A 20,986-nucleotide genomic window follows, 5' to 3' on the forward strand; every position below is an offset into this window, starting at 1 on the left:
CCCAACCCAAAGATTAAATACTGTATAGAGGCCTAGGAAAAATGCATTTGGTCAGACCATTATATAATAATAATAATTTTATTTCTTATATACCACTATACCATAAGTTCAAAGCGGTTTACAACAAGTTACATACAATGAGAGTAAGAGATGTTTACAACGAGATACATACAATGAGTGTATGAGATGTAAGGGGAACAGAAAAAGTACTTTCTGGGATACAAATTGCAAATGGAAGAGAACCAAGATGGTCTGAATCAAAAGGAAGTATCTAGTCAGAGATTGGGGTGCAGGGGAAAACAATTTGGGTGGAATACCTTTACAAATGGGAAGAAGGATGAGTTAATCTAAAATCAAGAGAATTGGGGAATGGGATGATAGCTGAGGGGGGATTGGGCAAGAATTGGGAATTAGAATTTGTTAAAGAGACGGGTCTTCAGTGATTTTCTGAAGTCGGCGTAAGAAGTGGCCTCGAGAATGGGTTTTACGAGCCATGTGTTCAGTTTGGCTGCCTGGAATGATAACATTCTGTCTAGGAACTTCTTGTAAAGACATGATTTCAGGGATGGGTAATTAAAGAGATTTATTCTGCGAGAGCTCTTATTAGAGCTGTTGAGGATGAATTGAGAGGCGAGATAAGTTGGTAGCATTCCAAAGATAGCTTTGTAGCTGATGCAGGCAAACTTGAAGAGTATTCTGGATTCCACCGGCAACCAGTGGAGTATCTGGAAGTATGGGGTGATATGTTCCCATTTTTTTTAAACCAAAGATGAGCCGGACCGCAGTGTTCTGTATTAATCTCAGCTTGTTAAGTGTCTTCTTATAAGCTCCCAGATATATAATGTTGCAGTAATCCAGCGTACTCAAGATGGATGATTGTACAAGTAATCGAAAGGATGAATCATCAAAGTATTTTTTAATGGTGCGGAGCTTCCATAGGACTGATATACTTTTTTTGAACATTAAATCTGTATGCTTTTCCAGGGTTAGGTGTTTGTCAAGGGTGACTCCTAGTATTTTTATAGTTTGGTCAATTTCGTAATCACGGCCATTCACGTGAATCGTGTTGTTTTTAATCTTTTCATTGGGAGATGCCAGGAAAAATTTAGTTTTTTTTGTGTTCAGTTTTAGTTTGAAGGCCGTCATCCAAAGCTCTATTTGCTTTAGGGTGTTGGTTAAGAGATTAATAAAGTCTGACGACAGACAGGTTAGTGGTAGCTTCTTGTGCTGATCAGCCAGCCCAGTCGGTTTGCAAAATTTGTTTAGTGAATCGCATCCCTGCCTACTTTGCATGCCGTTCCACTCATTTGCATGCACGGATCGGAATCGGATCGGCAGAGAGGTAAGTGAATCAGGCTGGAGTAAAATCGGGTCGCAAACCAATCGGTTTGCTTAGTGAATCTAGCTCGAAAAGAGGTAAAACATGATGTCAACATAGTAGAAAATGCTCATTGAAAATAATCCACTGGTGTAGGTGACCAGTGAGACTATTGAAATAGAAAATAAGCTAGTGAACAGAGGGGTAAACTAAATAATATGGCCTTACTATGAAAAACTAGAAGTGGCATTTTAAAATCACATATCTTTGCTCTCTTAAATATAAAAACATAAAAGTCTTCAAAGAAGAAAAAAAAAAAAAAAAAAGAAACTGGAATGAGTGCAGAAAAGAAGCATCAAGGAGAGGAAGTCATGCCTCCGGTCTCCAATGCGCCACCGCAGCCAATCGAGCCAGCCAATGCGAAAAGGATGCCACAGAATCGTCCACCCAATGCTGCAACAGGAGCTTCTAATATGTTTATATTAGAAGCTCCTGTTGCAGCATTGGGTGGACGATTCTGTGGCATCCTTTTCGCATTGGCTGGCTCGATTGGCTGCGGTGGGGCGATATGAGCTTTAGCGTGTCCCTAGGTCTGGGACTCTGACCCACCGATACTATCGAGATTTGTGGCAGCGAGCGTTGAAGATCTGTTCCAGTTTGGAGACCGGAGGCATGACTTCCTCTCCTTGAATTGTTTCCTAGAGGAGGCTGTTGCTCTTTCTCCATCTGTGTTTCTGTTTTTTGCTTTTGTTTTTGTTCTTTCTCGGGTAGCTGCACCTGTGTGTGTGTGTGGGGGGGGGGGGTTGAGCATTTGGATGTTTGGTTGTCTAGCGGTATGAGTGCGGAGTGATTGTTGTGGTTTGTGCTGAGGGAGTGGGACTTGCGTGTGTTTGTTTGGCGGGGTCTGATATTTTAAAATGTCAATTGTGATGGGCACCCACCCATGAGGTTTTTGTACTGCGATCATTTGTTGTCCTAGTATCCAGTGCTGTTTCTGGATGCTCTATTTTCTGCTTGTTTTGTTCGTGGTTGTATGTTCATTGGCAATTGTTAATAAAGATAATTGAAAAAAAAAAAAAAAGAAGTATGAAAACCTCCAGTACAACAAATGTGCGTAAATGACAATCTATAAAACGTATGTGTGAAAAGGGATAGAAGAAATGAAGGGCCATGCAAAAGAACTACTGAAAGGAACCCAGTGTGGGTACAATATAGCTATCCGTAAATTTTGTTTGTGCATCAAGGCAAAAAAAAAAAAATCAATTAACCGGTGAAAGAAAAAGCCTCAAAGCATTGGAGGTGTGTACCCACACTCACCCACCCTTACATCATCGGCAAAAAAAACTTTCACTTTAAAGGTTAAATGTGTCTTGAGGTAAGCAAAAAAAACTATTGTATAGACACTTGTTTAAACTAGATAGCAGGGAAAAGGGCTGACAATCGTTTTGTGGCGAAGACGCCACTGCTTCAGGGCCACCCACTGGAAATAGCTATCCCACAAAGTAAATACACTCAAGATGGCTAAAAGAAAACTATAAATAAGCTTACCAAGGAGCAGGCTATATAGATTGTTTGACTGTATCTCAGTTGTTTGCCGCGAACTGAGAATACCTGAACACGTAACTAAAAAATAAGCAAGGCGTCAATCAGGAGCAATGCACCACTGAACGGCCCGCCCAAAAATTGCTGGCCAATCACAGAAAGGGGAAAAAAAACTTCATTCAGAAAAACTGTGCGAGTAGCACCGAGAGACAGATGCAAATAGGGCATAATCAAAAAGCAAGAAAAAAGCAAAACAGAAAATATTGCAATGAGAGTGAAAAGCAAAGGCATTTAGTAAAAATAAAACCAGTCAGTACAGGCATTAAGGCAGTGTTTTTCAACCTTTTTACACCTATGGACTGGCAGAAATAAAATAATTATTCTGTGGACCGGCATTGGTCTGTGGACCGGCGGTTGAAGAACACTGGACTAAGTCGTGGGCCAGACCCCGCCCATCTCTACCCAATCTCCACCCCAGACCCCGCCCCCATAATAGTACTAATTGCACCTTGCATGTCCAGTGCCTCATTACATTAGTGATTTCTATTCCGCTTGTGCCTTGAGGTTCTAAGCGGATTACAAATTAGAAGTCTGGACATTTCCAGGAGCGTTACAATACTAAGAATCATGTATATAGCAAGTTACAATTGATAGCCTGGACATTTCCAAGAGAATTACAAAGTAAGGAGTATGTGTACAAATTACAATACAAAGAGTCATGTGTATAGCAAGTTACATTGAAAGTCTGGACATTTCCAGGAGAATTAGAAAGCAAAGAGTAAGTATATAATAGGTTGCTGGGTGGTGAATAATAATTCACTGCACAACAAAGTTTTTGCTTCCTGAACACTGCTGGGTGTTTCTTATAGAATTTTGGGTGCTGATCATGAATATTACATCAAAAATTACCCATCACGTACCATTTCAGAGAAATCTTCAATTTTGTCGTGATTTTTTCTTATATTTGGATGCAAACAATTTTTTCTCCCATAAGTGTCTTATCAACAACGGTTTGTGCCGCCTGGGTATGTCCATGCATAAAATCTAGCCAGGTTGGAAGCTGTTTTATGGAAGATGACATCCTGGGCATGTCTGGGCAGGTCTGAACGAGCTTGCGCTGTCTCACCATGCTATAATGGTGGCTTCCATACACCGATCCTGCTCATTTGGTTAATATAGATAGTCCGTGTGTGTATATAGTATCAGTATAGTAAAGTATAGTAGTATAGTAGCTGTAGCAATATAACAGTAAGTAAGCTTGATGCTATAGACGTTTTGGTGTCGGGCAATATGTCTCGTCGGTGTCGTAACAGCCGCGACACATTCTGCTATATCTGTGGGGAATATACACTTACGCCTCAGAGACGTTCGATGACTGCCCTTGTAAAGAAAGCCTATCATCTGTATTTTGGCTGCAAAATAGGTGATCAAGACAAGCAATGGGCGCCTCACATTTGCTGTGCGACATGTGCTGTTAGTCTGAGAGCCTGGCTCAGAGGTACTCGAAAGACGATGCCATTTGCTGTTCCGATTATATGGCGAGAACAGAAAGACCATGTGACGGACTGTTATTTCTGTTTGACTAATGTGTCTGGTTTCTCTGCCAAAAACAAGAAGTCAATTGAATATCCTAATCTGCCTTCAGCAATGAGACCCATGCCACATGATGACAGTCTTCCAGTTCCGAAACCACCAGAGGATTGGACCTTAGACGAACCAGATGAAGAAACTGCAGTGCAGGGTTCTAACAGTGACATTGACCCGGATTTTGAACCATCCTCATCAGGCGATCCACATCTGATAACACAGTCCGAATTGAACGATTTGGTCAGAGATTTGGGTCTGTCAAAAGCAAAAGCTGAGCTGCTAGGTTCGAGACTGCAGGAATGGTGTTTGCTATCACCAGGTACGAAAATTTCTGTGTTTCGAGACCGGCATCATGATATAACCAAATTTTTTGCACAAGTCGACAGTCTCTGTTTCTGTTGTGACATTGAAGGATTGTTCTCGGTCTTTGGTTGTGATCACAACCCGGAAGAGTGGCGTCTTTTCATTGATTCGTCAATGTTAAGCCTGAAAGCTGTTCTGTTGCACAATGGCAACGTTTATCCTTCAGTACCTGTTGGCTATGCAGCACATATGAAAGAAACATATGAGAATATGGAAATGTTACTAAAGTATGTCCAGTATACCAGGTATAACTGGAATATCTGTGGAGACCTCAAAGTCGTTGCTCTGTTACTAGGACTGCAGCTTGGCTATACAAAGTACTGCTGTTTCATCTGCGAATGGGACAGCCGAGACAGAGAGTCGCACTATTCTAGAAAGAACTGGCCACTCCGTAAAAAGTTAGTTCCAGGACAGAAAAATGTAGCACATGAATCGCTTGTTGACCCGACAAAGATATTTTTGCCTCCTCTTCACATTAAACTGGGACTCATGAAGAATTTTGTGAAAGCAATGAACAAGGAAGGGGAAGGTTTTCGTTATTTAAGACAGATGTTCCCAAGAATAACTGATGCCAAGATCAAAGAGGGTATTTTTGTTGGCCCCCAGATCAGACATGTTATGAGTGACAAGCGATTTGAAGATCTGTTAGTTGGGCCGGAAAAAATTGGCTGGAAAGCCTTGAAAGACGTTGTTGACAATTTTCTGGGCAATTACAGAGCCCCAAACTACATTCAGCTGGTAGACAAACTTCTCAAAGCATACAAGAGAATGAAGTGCAATATGTCACTCAAGATTCATTTCCTCCATTCACACTTGGACTTCTTCCCCGCAAATCTCGGTGCTGTGAGTGACGAGCACGGTGAAAGGTTTCATCAAGACATAGCTACGATGGAGAAACGATACCAGGGCAATTGGAATCCGTCAATGCTTGCCGACTATTGTTGGATGCTACAACGTGATGCACCAGACACTGAATATAAAAGAAACTCGGGAGCAAAACACTTTTAATTCTGTTTCATTTAGTCGCTTGTGCGAAACGTAAACTTGACTATATATTTTATTGTCAGTAAACATAAAAATGTCTATTTCTCATAGTTCTTACGTGATGCAGTAAAACCAAAACCATATTTGAGCATACCAAGTTGGTACCTGTCATAATCACCAAAAACTTTTCAGGAATCAAGACTTAACCAAAAAATTGTTGTGCAGTGAAATCGATCAGGGACTACCACACCTCTATTACTATTTGCATTATATCTTCTGTGGTCCTGTTTCCAGTGCTTCAGCTGTAAACACAGAACAGAAATATTTGTTAAGCAATTCAGCCTTACTTTTATCAGCTTCTACATATTTCTTCTCTTTACCTTTGAGTCTCATAGTGCTACTTTTGCACTTCTTCCTATCACTAATATACCTCAAAAATATCTTGTCTCCTCATTTTACCATGTTGGCTATTTTTTTTTCTTCCATTTGCATCTTTGCTATCCTGACTACTTGACCAGCCTTTCTTAACTTTTTCTTAACTTACCTGTCTTCCTCTTTCTATGGTCTTTTGTAGCTAACCTCTTTATCCTTACCTTCTCAGCTACTACTTTTGAGAACCAAAGTGGTCTTCTTTTCCTCTTACTTTCTTTACAAAATGATTTGTTGTCCTTACAATAGCTCCTTTCAATTTTGCCCACTGCTTACTTCTTCCAGATGTTCCCATTCAAATAATTCCTTGATGTGATCCCCATCTGAACAAAGTAATTTTTTAAAAGACTAGAATCTTTACTTTTGAACGAGTCCTCTCTACACCTGTCTTAATATTAAACCATACCATATGGTGATCACTGGATGCCAGATGATCACTTGCTGTAACATCAGAAACACTTTCCCCGTTTGTAAGCACTATGTCCAGTATGGTCCCATCCTGCGTGGGTTTCATTACCAACTGTTGGAACAGTTCTTCTTGTAGAGAATCCAGGATCTCCGTACTTCTAGAAGAACCTGCAATAGGGATACCCCTGAACAGATTATAGCCCAGTATAACTATATCCCAGTCATGGCTCTCTGTGAACCACATCTCTGTGATCACCACTAAATCCAACTCAACCTCTTCCATTACAACCTCTAGATCCAGAAGCTTGTTTCCCATACCATGAGCATTAGTATATACTGCTTTCCAAATATTGCCCCCTTTTCCCATGTGTAAAGGTATTATACTCACCTGGGGGCTTTGATCACCCTGCCCCAACAATTTTAGTTTAAACCCTTTTCAGTAGCTTAGTCAGTCTGCCACTGAAGACACTTCTTCCCTTCTTTGACAGATGCACACCATCCCTGCTCAACAGACCCTGGAAAATCATCCCATAGTTCAGGAAGCCAAAACGCTCAACGACACCATCTACACATTCATCTCCAGGATGCAAGCTTCTCTGCCCTGGCTTTTATCCTAGACAGGAAGGATTATCAAAAATACCACCTGCACCCCTGACTGCTTCACCTTTTCTCCCAGAACCTCAAAGTCACCTTTGATACATTTAGAGAGGTACCTAGCAGTATCACTAGTGCTAACATGGATGAACAGCATCAGATAATAGTCATTAGGCTTGATGAGTCCCGGCAAGCTCTCCATAACATCTTGGATTTTGGCACCAGGCAGACAGAATATATCCTGGGATATCATGTTTGGTCTACAGATGGATCTCTCTGTACCCTCAAAAGAGAATCACCAACTATTACTACCTTATGCCTCCTAGTGGACACAGATTCAGCAACTTTAGGGATTTCAAGCTTTGGTCCTTCCTCTCCCTGAGCTGCTGGTCCTTCCTCTCCCTGAGATGCTCTCATCTCCTCCACTTCCAGGGCAGGTGGAGTTGTTCAGTTCAAGGATGGGTGAACATAAGAACATAAGAAGCGCCATCTCCGGATTAAGCCCTTGGTCCATCAAGTCCGGTGATCCGCACATGCGGAGGCCCCGCCAGGTGTACACCTGGCGTAATTTTTAGTCACCCATGTCCTTCTATACCTCTCGTAGGAGATATACATCTAGTTTGCTTTTGAAACCTAGGACAGTCGATTCCGCAATAACCTCCTCTGGGAGAGAATTCCAGGTGTCAATCACTCTCTGCGTGAAGCAGAACTTCCTGATATTTGTCCTGAACTTGTCCCCCCTTAGCTTCATTCCATGTCCTCTTGTCCGTGTCGAATTGGACAATGTAAATAATTTTTTCTGCTCTATTTTGTTGATTCCTTTCAGTATTTTGAAGATCTCGATCATATCCCCTCGCAGTCTCCTTTTCTCAAGGGAGAACAATCCCAGTGGAATCACAGTATCAGTTATGTAGGGTTCTGTAATCTGAGTCCAGCTGTCCTCCCTCAGCATGGCTTCTTAAGAACATAAGAATAGCCTTACTGAGTCAGACCTATGGTCCATCAAGCCCAGTAGCCCATTCTCAAGGTGGCCAATACCTGGACAAAACCCAAAGAGTAGCAATATTCCAAGCAGTGGCTTCCCCAATATCTTTCTCAAATACAGACTATGGACTTTTCCTCCAGGAACTTGTCCAAACCTTTCTTAAAACCAGCTATGCTATCCGCTCTTATCACAACCTTTGGCAATGTGTTCCAGAGCTTAACTTTTCTCTGAGTGAAAAAAAATTTCCTCCTATTGGTTTTAAAAGTATTTCCCTGTAACTTCATTGAGTGTCCACTAGGTCTTTGTAATTTTTAACGGAGTGAAAAATCGATTCACTTGTACCTGTTCTACTCAACTCAGGATTTTATAGACTTCAATCATATTTCCCCACAGCCATTTCTTTTCCAAGCTGAAGAACCCTAACCTTTTTAGTCTTTCTTCATATAAGAGGAGTTCCATCCCCTTTATCATCTTGGTGGCTCTTCTTTGAATCTTTTCTAGCGCCACCATATCTTGAGATAAGGAGACCAGAATTGAACACAATACTCCAGATGAGGTCACACCACAGAGTGATACAGGGGCATTATAACATTCTTAGTCTAGTTAACCATCCCTTTTTTAATAATTCCTAGCATCCTGTTTGCTTTTTTGGCCGCCACCACACATTGGGAGAAGGTTTCATCGAATTGTCTACGATGACACCCAGATCTTTTTCTTGGGCACTAACCCTCACGTTGGACCTGGGTGGATTTGGGTTATTCTTCCCAATGTGAATCACTTTGCATTTGTCCACATTAAATTTAATCTGCCATTTGGACGCCCAGTCTTCCAATTTCCTAAGGTCTGCCTGCAATTTTTCATAATCTGCATGTGTTTGAACAACTTTGAACAGTTTAGCGTCATCTGCAAATTTAATCACTTCACTCGTCATTCCAATTTCCAGATCATTTATAAATAAGTTAAATAGCACCGGTCCGAGTTGTAACCGGGACTGTGGTCTGAGCAAGACTCCACAGCGCCACACAGTGGCTACACAAACGAGAACACCTGCGTGTGACCCGGACTGGAGTCACCCTGTAGGCATGGACTGACACCAAGAGTAAAACAACAAAATAAACCACAATTTGCTCAGAAAAAAAGAAGTAAATCAAAACTCAGGATTTATTTTCTTTAAGATAATAAAGTCAGGATTATTAGTAGTCCTACCAACAACAGGTAAGTAGAATGTCTTCAGTTCAAATTCAAACAGTAGAATAATGAACAGTCAAAACATAAATTCAAACACCCAAAAAAAATATATTTTTCCTTTTCTTCACCTCACTGGGCTATATGCTTTCTTTAGCAATCAATTAAACCTGCTCTTAAGCAGGGCATTCAGTTCCTTACAAACTCTGACAACTCAATAGGGCAAAAGGCACTGGGTACCCTATTGTTAATGCTTCAAAAGGAAGCCTCTGGCAGCCAAGCATTGCACTGCCAGGAAAAGGAGAGTGCCTCAGGTTTGCTTTAATTTCAGCTTATAATACCTTCAAATTTTCCCTCCCAGATAATAGCAAACCTCTCCCTCAGTTCAGGCACTATCAGCTTCAACCAAAATGCAAAACAGTAAAAAAAAAAAAAAAAAAGTCCTCCAAGGTTCAGCTTCATTCAAACAGTCTCTCAAACAAAGAAAGCTGAACAAAATGCACTCACTGTTTCTTCAATGGTTAGCAGGTACAGCTGGTGGACAAACCAACTTCCATGGCTTCCTCAGCCAAGCTCATTTCTTCTGGCAGGTTGTTAGTCTCCATTGGAAGTTCCAGCTCAGCTACAGATTCTGCCAGGATATCTCCAGCCTCTTGCACCTCCATGGGTGTAACTGGTTCGCTCTTGCCTGGCCCAAGGAGACTCTCAGGGAGGAAAGGTCCCAACCTTCTCCCTAACCTGCTTCCTTGCTTGTACACAGCTGCTGGCTTTATACAGATTGGGCCACACCCTAACCTGGCTGATTCAGCAGTCCTCAAAGTAGCTCTAGAGCTCCTCCTTTGGTGACCTGAATATTGCTGGTCTAGGGAACTATTGGGAAACTCAGGCTCCCTCTGGTGGTCAACCTGAGAATCAGCCAGATCCTCACTAGGACAGCTTTTACCTACTCTCTTCCGGGTTTTACTGGGAGTCTTAGTAGAAACACTAACTGGAACCAGGGCAGGCACGAAGTCTGTCTGGTTACAGAGTACAGACCCCTGCAGCACTCCACTGTTTACTCTCCTCCATTGAGAGAAATGACCATTTAATCCTACTCTATGTTTTCTGTTCGATAACCAATTCCTAATCCACAACTGAACTTTGCCACCTATCTCATAACACTTTAATTTTTTCAGGAACCTTTTGTGAAGAACTTTATCAAAAGCATTCTGAAAATCTAGATACACTATATCAACCGGCTCACCTTTATCCACACGTTTATTCACACCTTCAAAGAAGTCAAGCAAATTGGTGAGGCAAGATCTCCCTTGGCTGAAGTCATGCTGACTCTGTCTCATTAAGTCATGTTTGTCTACTTGTTCCACAATTTTATTTTTTTATAATTGTTTCTACCATTTTGCCTGGCACTGAAGTGAGGCTTCCCCACTGCTGGAAATCTTTTGATGCTTGTCATTCTCATAGATGCTTCTCAGTCTTGCCATTTCCTCTCTCAGGGCCCACTATACAAAAGCTTTCCATGCCAATAAGACTTCTTAAAGCATTCTTACTGTCATGGAAAGCTCACAAGCTCATGCACAATAGGGTTTTCTGTGGCTGCTACCAATCGTTGTAGCCGCCACTGAGAACCCTATGCAAATCCATTATACGGAGCTCATTAGTATTCTAATAAGCTCTCCTTGTGATCTACTACACTCTGCTGTGCATGTGTTGTCTGAGCACACAACACACAAACAGCAGCTTCTCCCATTAAAAATAATAATAATCAAACTTCACTAAACTAATATTTAAAAAACAGGGACATCCCCCCTCCCACCATACCCCCCTGATGCCATATACCCCCCTGATGCCATGAACCCCCCAAAACCCATCTTTTTTTTTTTTTTTAAGCAGCAGGAGGCCTTTTCTCCAAGCTTGAATGAGAGCAGGTTAAGATATTCTAATGGAGTTTTTCTTCCTCTTAGCAGATCCTCACTCAGCAACTCTTCAGTTTGTTTTCATCTCAAATATCCAGGTCCTTTTCCCAATTAGCATAATCATGTATTGTACCAACCTAATCTTGTGGTTACATGCATTACTCTATAGTTATTCATATTGAACCTCTCATTTGTTGGTCATCTACCCATTTACTTAAGTATCAAAATTCTTCTTAAAAATCAGTGAATCTGCTTTGTATTTACAACATGGTAGTGTTTGCTGTCACCTACCATTATGGTAATATTGTTGTTTATTCCTTCCTCTAGAATTATATCACTGTTTAAAAAAACATGAACTATCAAATATCCAAAGAAAGAACCCAACTCATATGCCATTGAGTGGCTACAACCTCCCTCTTCAGTCTGCTTTTAACCCATTTCAAATGTTATCCTTAAACTTCATCATTCATTACTACAGATTAACACCAAGTTATCTGCAGCAGGGCACATAGGAATAAAATGGATTCTATGGCAAGTAACATGCACTAAAGCAGTGTTTTTCAACCTTTATACACCTATGGACCGGCAGAAATAAAATAATTATTTTGTAGACCGGCAGTTGAAGAACACTGGGCTAAGTCGTGTGCCAGACCCCGCCCATCTCCCCCTCAGACCCTGCCCCCATAATAGTACTAATTGTAACACTATTTTTTCCATTCATTTTTCATATATACACACAATATAATCTTATTAACAACACATAATGGTTACCCACAAAATTAAATTACACAAAGTACACTGTATGCTTCTCAACATTCATTCCCATCAGAACAGGCAACCCCTATGCAAATATGGGACCACAAACTAAAAGTACTAATATATTCAAACGAAACCCTAAGATTCAAGACTCTGTATGCTGTACAACCCCAGAGAAAAAGAAATAAATGCATTTCTTCTGAACAGTGCAAAATACAGAAAGCAGATGTAAATTCTCAAAATTGACACAATTCAATCATTAAATTTAAAAATAAAATCATTCCCCCTACTTTTATTGTCTCCCTCCATGCTGTGCCTTACCTTCTGGCCTACCCCCACCTGGCCGTTTTATGCCACCCCCGGTGTTATGTTCGGGCTGGCTCCCTCTTCCTCACTGACGCATTTCACAAAGCCACGGGTAGCGGCTCCTCGCGCATCCTGCGCCTCATCTGGAAGCCTTCCCTCTGCAACGTCAGAGAGAAGGCTTCCGGTTCAAGCGCAGGACGCACATAGGAGCCACTGCCAACGGCTTTGTGCACTGTGGCAGTGAGGAAGAAGGAGCCGGCCCAAAGATAATGCTGCATCGATCACACCGTGGACTGGCACCGGTCCACGGACCGGCGGTTGAAGAACACTGCACTAAAGCTTTAGGACAGGACCCCTTGTTCTGGAAAAAAAAACATTGTCCTGAATACATACTGACTCTTGCTGCTAAGCATTCTTTCACCTTTCAAAATGCGCAACCAGCATTCTTTAAAAAAAAAAAAACCAACCCAAAAAAACCCAGATTTTTAAATAAAGCTCCTTGAAAATATCTATAAAAGTGGGTAAAATAAACTCATATTTTATATGAAAATAATAATATTTTTCAACATCATTATGCATAATCTCTAGGGTTTACTGAATGGTTTGCTTTATAATTTTTGGTGATGTTTATTTACTATGATAATTATTGTAATTGTTACTTTTTTTTTGTTTATTGTAAACTACCTAATATCTTTGTAAGGGAGGTATATATTAAATTTAATCCAATCCAATTCTATTGAGATTTACAGGGTCTGGAAAGGTTACAAAGTATAATATGCTCCAGCATTAAACTCACCATGGTCTAGCATTGTCAGTAGATTAACCAAGCTCTCAAACGATGCAAGACGTACATTGTTGTTTTCATCTCTAGCTAGTTCTACTAATTCAGGCAAGACCACACCTTTTGTTAGTTCTTTTCTGCACAACAAACAAAATAGTTACAGCAAAGAAATTATAGAGATGAAACATTTGGCTTCTTTCAACCCTGAAGCTGACTAACATTTGGCAGAATGTAAATGCCAGAATTCCAGTCATTTACAAGTGTGTGTGAACTTATATCTTTTGTAATGACAAGAACCTGCTGCTTTAAGTAGGCGTATATCTTTGATAGAATACATGTTTTACAGCAGAGAGTTCATATGAGGAGCTCGAGGTGGAACACAGGTGTAAGCTGCACAAATCAACTTTATGGCTGGCTCATTCCTAAACACATACCCCCATACACACATATACCCAATTATGCTAGTATTCTATAAAGGAAAGTAGATGCCTACTTTCCTTTATAGAACAGGCTTGAATTTGGATTTGAAATTTAGCTGCTGGCCTCAAAAATAGCAGACTTTCACATACCTTTGAATTTTAATTAGAAAACCTCCTACTTTCGTTCAGTTTTACATCATGTTTGGCTGGTCATATCTCTCAATTTTCTACGATGTTTCATTCAACAAAAAACATTCAACAACATTCTAAAATACTTTGGCATTTTCATGATCTATTTAGGCCAAATAATACATGTATTATAATTTCTCCCCGTTTTCCCTGTTCAGTCTTGTTTGTATTTATTTGTATTTGTTTTTATATATTTTTCTCCTATTTTGAATTTCAATAGTATTAGTTACTTTTAGAAGTTAATAGTTTTGATATATCTCTAGAAATTAAAATTTATGGCTTGCAGTTCTTTTACTAAAAGGAAAAAAAAAATAATCCCTTATGTATGTTAACAGTTTTCACCCATAAACATATGATGGTATCTAACAGATCTCATGATATAGTCCAAAAAATTTTAAGAAGAAAAATAGTCTTATCCTTAGAGAAATGCACTTGCTCCCTTCAAAATATGTCTTGTGGTTTCTTCCTTAGAGACCACATCCCCACAGCCTATGGGATAGGGTGAACCACAGGGGCTATGGCCCCATTAAAATTTTGCCCAATAAAGGCATCAGCAAATAGAGTGCTTGACAAGACAGGAGATTGGTTTGATTGGCCCCTTCAACCATTCCAAGAAAGAACTGCATTAACATATAGGCAGTGCTTGAACTCAGCTCAGTGTATACCCCAGTTAGAAGCTTATGAGAAGGAAATTTCCTCATGATTAATAATATAATTTTTGTTTAAAAAAACCCAGAATGAATAAAATCTAAACTATAGCTGTAGCTGAATTATGATGTGCACACAAGTAAAATGTATGATTTTCTCTGTAAATCAAGGATATGGTAGTAGAATTAGCAGAACTCCTGTAGGGGGCTGATGTTCGATAGTTTGATATCTACAATAGTTAACCAGATATTTAGAGACCAGATCAGATTAGGCCAGGCTGTTGAGTATGCACAGTTAAAGCAAACCAGATTCTTATCAAGTTTATTTTAAGTAGCAGTATGGGCCAACTTAACCAGTTAATTTAAATAAGAAAAGACTGAATAAGCAGAACTATCCAGTTAAATTCTATTTGTGCCAAGTTCATGCCCTTTACTGCTCCCCAAGAAAACTAGGTAAAGTTTGTCTGGTCACCGATTTGGCTGGACAACATTAAACAATGAATTGGAGAAGGGGAATAGGAATTTAGCTCAGATTTGTATGGGTAACATTTCAAGCTACAATATTGGGATATCAGTTGGGTTTTTTTTTCCACTTAGTATTCAAGCCTATCACAAAACCTCATGATAAGGGTTCAACTTCTTTAGTATTACCAATCTATAACCCCCTTTTACAAAGCTGTGCAGCTGATTGCTATGCAGGATATGCTCCGATGTCCATTCAATTCCTATCAGAATTGGAGCATTTACCATGCCGGCCAGCTTTTGTAAAAGGGGGGGGGGGGGTATGTCTTTCTGTATTCCAGTTAATGGTTCTAGATTGCTGCTATGGTCAAAATCTCAGGCATTTCTTCATTTTGGTGGTTAACGTCAATAACAGGACCTCTGTGCTGTGATTTGAGCGGAATCCAAATTGAGTGGGATGAAGGCAAGTGCTTGTTATTTTTTTTTCCTTTCAAGAGCAAAAAACTAAGGGTTCCTTTTACGAAGGCATGGTAGTGATTTAACGCGCGTAATAGCGTGTGCTAAACCGCCGGCCGCATTAGCCGCTACCACCTCCTCTTGAGCAGGCGGTAGATTTTTGACTAGCGCGGGGGTTAGTGCGTGATGAAACATCATGCACGCTGAAGCCACTACCGCGGCTTCGTAAAAGTAGCCCTAAATATTCAGCTTTTAATATAAATTGGCATGGGAACTCATATCCAACATGAATCAGGTTTTGCAACTAGCTGTATCAAGGAGTGTCACCTTTAAAGCACTAGCCAGATATTTTATAAAGTATGCACATACCTTGCAACTCTGCCCCAACTCTGTCCAAATGTCACCCCTAGGAAGGCCCACACATGAATCACATTAAAATATGTATGTCTCTCTTGGCATACGTGAAGGTGTATTTTCAATAGAACGTCTAAGTCAGATGTTGGATGTTTTGGGCAAGACATCCACAAACCCAGGAGAAAAAATGTCAATTTTCAAAGCTGCCAGATGTGTATCTGTTTTTTTTTTTTTTAATGGACCTTAGTACGTGTATTTTGGGGGGCCATTTTCAAATATACAGATGTCTACATGCTAGACACAAAGCCAGCTTTTCAGATGTTCAAACATCTAGAATATGGTACCTTGTCTGAAAAGCTTGCCATCAGCTGATTGCGGCAGGGGAATCCCGATCAGCTGAGCTGGTTTCGTGAAGTCCTGCCAGCTCAGCTGATCAGGGATTCCCCCTGCCAAGATCAGCTGAACTGGCAGGGAGAACCAAAATTCCTCTCTCCCTCCCTCCCACCCACCAACCCCTCCAGTACACCTCCAAAGGGAGCTACTGAGCCCTACACCCCTCCTCTCAACATTCTTGGACCCCCCCAACATCCCCAGAAACCTCCCCCCCCACACACACATCCCGTACCTTCTGATGACAAATTGGCAGAAGGGAAGCCCACTCCCTTCGGCCTATAGGGCCGCCTGTTTAGAATGACGGGTATTTTCACTCCCATTCTGAACAGGCAGCCCTATAGGCAGGAGGGAGTGGGGAAATTTTGGTTCTCTCTGCCGGTTCAGCTGATCCTGCCAGGGGAATCCCCAATCCACTGAGCCGGCATGACTTCACAAAACCGGCTCAGCTGATTGGGATTCCCCTGTTGCAATTAACTGATGGCAAGCCCTCAAAGTACTGTCTTTACTCCCATCTTTGGGTGGTGGGAGGGGGTTGGTGACTACTGGGGAAGAAAGGGGGGTGATCATGCCCTAATCCCTCCAGTGGATATCTGGTCAGTTTGGGCACCTTTGGGGCACTTAGATGCAACTAAAACAGGTCTAACTGTAGATGTCTAAGTTCCATCTAGGACAATTCTGGAAAAGCTGCAGTTATCCCTGCAGGACGTCCAGGTCTAAGCCTGCCCATAACACACCTCCCAGCATGCCACTTTGAGCTCTGGATGCACAGTGGCTTAGAAGTGCTGCTGGACATGCAGAAAGTCAGTTTCAAATATCGGCACTTGGACGTCTTGGCTATTAGAATGTCCAAGTGTCAAGTTGGGTAGGTTTTTGGACATCTGGATGTTTTGATTATGAGCCTGATATTGTATGTATGAATTCATTCATGAAATTTTGTAGTAAGCATTTTATGTTCAGGGAATGTTTTATTAGATTACTCTAAGTATCATGGCCACAATGGAATAAATTCAAGAAAGTGCATCTAAAGTTGTAGAATGGGTAAGAGTGAATCAGTTTTTTACCCTTTTAAAAAGTACAAAAACCAGGGGACACTCAAATCAAATTACACAAGGAAATACTTTCTATACAAATAGGAGGAAATATATTTTTTTTACTCAAAAAAAAGTTAAGCTCTGGAATTCGTTGCCAGAGGATGTGGTTATAGCAGTTAGCATAGCTGGGTTTAAGAAAAGTTTGGACAAGTTCCTGGAGGAAAAGTCCATAGTCTGTTTTGAGACAGAAACACGGAAATCCACTTCTTGTCCTGGATTGGTACCATAAAATGTTGCTACTCTTTGGGTTTCTGCCAAATAACTTGTGACCTGGATTGGCCACTCTTGGAGACAGGAAACAGGGCTAGATGAACCATTGGTCTCACCCAATATGGCTGTTCTTAAAGTTGGGTGACCAGACAGAATGTAGTAAGCACAAATTCTACAATGACAATTATGCACGTAATTGCTGCAACAGAATACTAGCATTTAGGAGAAGCACTTACACCAGCTTAATAGATGGCACTCCTGAGCACACTCCTGACCTGGCCATGCCCCTCCCATGTTCATGCCTGCTAGAAGTTGTACATGATAGATTCTGCGTAGCTTCTAGAATACAACTGTGTAACTTCTAGAATACCAACTAAGGGCAACTGCACGTTAACTGTTAATTGGCCCATGTTAATAGGTGGTAACTGCAAAACCTCTTCATAAACTGAGGGCTTAACCTCTTCCCATAAGGTTAACATAGAGACATTACCATACCACTAGTGCCACTTAAGGCCATTTAGCTCTTTATTAATTTGCATGCACAGCTTTCTTTATTCTTTAATTTCCATGCACTAACTTACACGCTAAGGGAAGATTAGGTACTTATCTCAATAATCTTCTTTCTAGAAAAAGGACGTACGAGTCTTGACAGAAGGTGATATTCCCCTAGTTATGAGTTGATTACAGAAAGATGAAATGTACATTCTTCAGCTCCGCTTCCTTCTCCAGTGCTGTAGAGCCCCCTTCAGTTTGTACCAAAATAATCAAACAGTACTAAAACAGAGAAATAAGGAGGGGAGAGCAGAAAGACTTCTGCAAAAAAATTTCTCCTCTGCTCTGTACAAAAAAGTAAACAAGGTTAAACAACACTTTAAACAACCTAGGTGGGTCAAACAAACATCACCCAACAAAACGCACACAGCATTAAAATTATGGAGCTCTAAAACCTCACTTACCACTCTACCATTTTTTTTTGTACAAATCTGACTGACAGGAGAAAATCTCCAGCTCTGGAAACACATGTTTGTCCAAACAGTAGGCAGGCAACTCCAGACTGACAGGGTGGGGTGTCAGGACTCATATGTCCTTTTTCCAGAAAGAAAATTATCGAGATAAATATCTAATCTTCCTTCTGGTACAAAGGACATACAAGTCCCGACAGTAGATGATGTACCATAGCAGTCTCCTGAGTCTAGGATGGGACAAGTGATCCTGCCCTTAACACTAAGGACCCAAAAGCAGTATCCTTTCTCACTGCCGCATCCACCCAATAAAATGTTGTAAGTGTATGGAGAGTGGACCATGTAGTTGCTCTACAAATTTGTTCAGGAGGAACTGCCCTCGTCTCTGCCCTCGAAGATGCCATACTTCTAGTAGAGCGTGCTTTCAAGGCAAATGGTAGCAATTTTTTTTCACAGCCAATGTATGCCAATGAGATAGTCGCACTAATCCGTCTGGTGATGGTCGCCTTAGATGCTTGCCTAGGTTCGCAGAATTGGTTAAAACAAACATATGATCTGAAAGACAAAACTCATTGGTTACTTCCAGGTATCAAAGAAGCCTTCTCTATGCATCCAGCAAGTTCAACACTCTGTCCCTCCTCTTGGAAACTGTGGTTTGGAAGATGGGAAACCTGAGTTCATGATTGACATGGAATGATGACACCACCTTGGTCCACTCCCATACCTTATTCAGAAGATTGGCAGGAGAGATGCCCTCTCCCTTCTGCCGGCAGGCCTGCCACTTCAAAATGGCAGGCCTTCCCCTTCCCAGTGCATACTGGGATGCAGGGCGAGGGGCCTATGGCTCTCCCATAGGCCTCTCCATGTTTACAGATGAAGAGCAACCAAACAGTAAAAACAAAACAAAAAAGTGGTGGATTATCTACACAAAAGGCAGGGACCAATACACAGGGACCAATACACAACCAATATGTAGAGAGTCCTAGAGACAAAAGTATATTGATGTGTACAAAGAAGCAATTGAAGTTAGACATAAGAACAATTTGAAGTCTATCTTCCCATGTCTAGCTTCTCCCATCACTCTCATTTCTTTCTCACAACCCACCTCCACATTTCTCTTCTTTTCCTCCTGTCTCATCTCCCCCAGACCATCCTTCCCTCTCCTAGCCTCCTCTGGCTAGCATCTCTCCTTCTCTCCTATCCCCCTATCTCTATGGATCCAGCATCACTTCCTCTTTCTCCTCCCACAAATCCCAGCATTTCTTCTTCTTCTTCTTTCTTTCTTCCCACCCCAGTGGTCTGGCATCTATCTCTCCCTCTTTTTTCCACTCCTCCTCCCTGGCACAGCATCTCTCACTCCTTGCACAACCATGGTTCTCCAACCTTGTTCTTGTGGGCAGCAGTGCTAAATAAAAAAATGCTGCCTTTAGCTGGTGCTAGGCCTTTTTTCACTGTGTCTCACCCACCAGAAACAGGAAGATGCAGCACAGGGAAAACCAGACACTGGCTGAAGGCAGCTCATTTCAGTGCTGCCACCCACAATAGCAAGTTAGTAAGTTGAGGGGGGGGGGGCGGAAGTGGAGTGAGAGATTCCAAGTCAAGGGAACGCGAGAGCACATGAGGGGGAAAGGCCTGATAAAGAGGGTGAGGAACTAGAAGCCATTAATGACTTAGCCATTGTCCTGAAGTGGTGCTAAGTGAGGATCTGCTAAGGGGAAGAAAAACTCCATTGGAATATCTTACCTGCTGGCACTTAAACTTGGGAAAAGGTTCAAATACTTCTGCAACCACAGTATGGCTGGGAAGCATCGTGTGACCAAAGCTGTGGCTCAGTTTACAGCAGACAGAAAATGGGTTCATAGACAACGGTGCAAAAGACAAAAGCACGCGCCGACAATTGAGCGCAGCGCGCGCCGTCGGGCCGCTCTAAATTACAGTTTTTAGGTGCTCCGATGGGGGGTTTTGTTGGGGAACCCCCCCAGTTTACTTAATAGACATCGCGCCGGCGTTATGGGGGGTTTGGGGGGTTGTAACCCTCCACATTTTACTGTAAACTGAACTTTTTCCCTAAAAACAGGGAAAAAGTGAAGTTTTCAGTAAAATGTGGGGGGTTACAACCCCCCACACCGCCCCCACAACGCGGCGCGATGTCTATTAAGTAAAGTGGGGGTTCCCCCCCATGCCCCCCCGACGCAGCACTAAAAACAGTAATTTAGAGCAGTGCGGCGGCGCGCGCTGCGCTCAATTGTCTGGGCGCGCCTTTGTCCCGGCGCGCTTTTGACCTGACACCCAGAAAATGTTACCCAAGCAGAGGGAGTGATTACATGTGCAAGCTGTCTTCCGTTTGAATCCCTCATGAAGGAAATAATTGAACTGCGAGGGGAGGTGGCAAGCATGAGAATGAGAGGTACATCAATGAAATGCTTCATGAGGCATCAAAAATTTCCAGTAGTGGGGAAGAAAAGGCCGTGCTCCATGATGCATCAAAGATTACCAGCAGTAGGGAAGAAGAGGCCATGCTGACGGAGGAAAGCTAGACTCAGATTACATGACCTTGCAGGATTGATACTGTGACTCCACCTGACACTGAAATGAAGAACCGGTATACAGCCCTAGAAATGGAGGAAATGAGAGCATGACAGGAAGGACCAA

General features: G+C 41.7%; 1 protein-coding gene across 8 annotated transcripts in view; it reads right to left on the reverse strand.

The window, feature by feature from the left end:
* PPP4R4 (protein phosphatase 4 regulatory subunit 4) overlaps positions 1-20,986 on the reverse strand; it is a 417,794-nt gene that overhangs the window by 230,567 nt on the left and 166,241 nt on the right. For all 8 annotated transcript variants that reach the window (XM_033953260.1, XM_033953256.1, XM_033953258.1 and 5 more), the window contains one exon: positions 13,167-13,288. In XM_033953260.1, the coding sequence (XP_033809151.1) occupies positions 13,167-13,288 (122 nt within the window). The remainder of the gene's footprint in view (positions 1-13,166; positions 13,289-20,986) is intronic.

This window comes from Geotrypetes seraphini, chromosome 7, assembly GCF_902459505.1.
Source record: "Geotrypetes seraphini chromosome 7, aGeoSer1.1, whole genome shotgun sequence".
In the NCBI taxonomy this organism is placed as follows: Eukaryota; Metazoa; Chordata; class Amphibia; order Gymnophiona; family Dermophiidae; genus Geotrypetes; species Geotrypetes seraphini.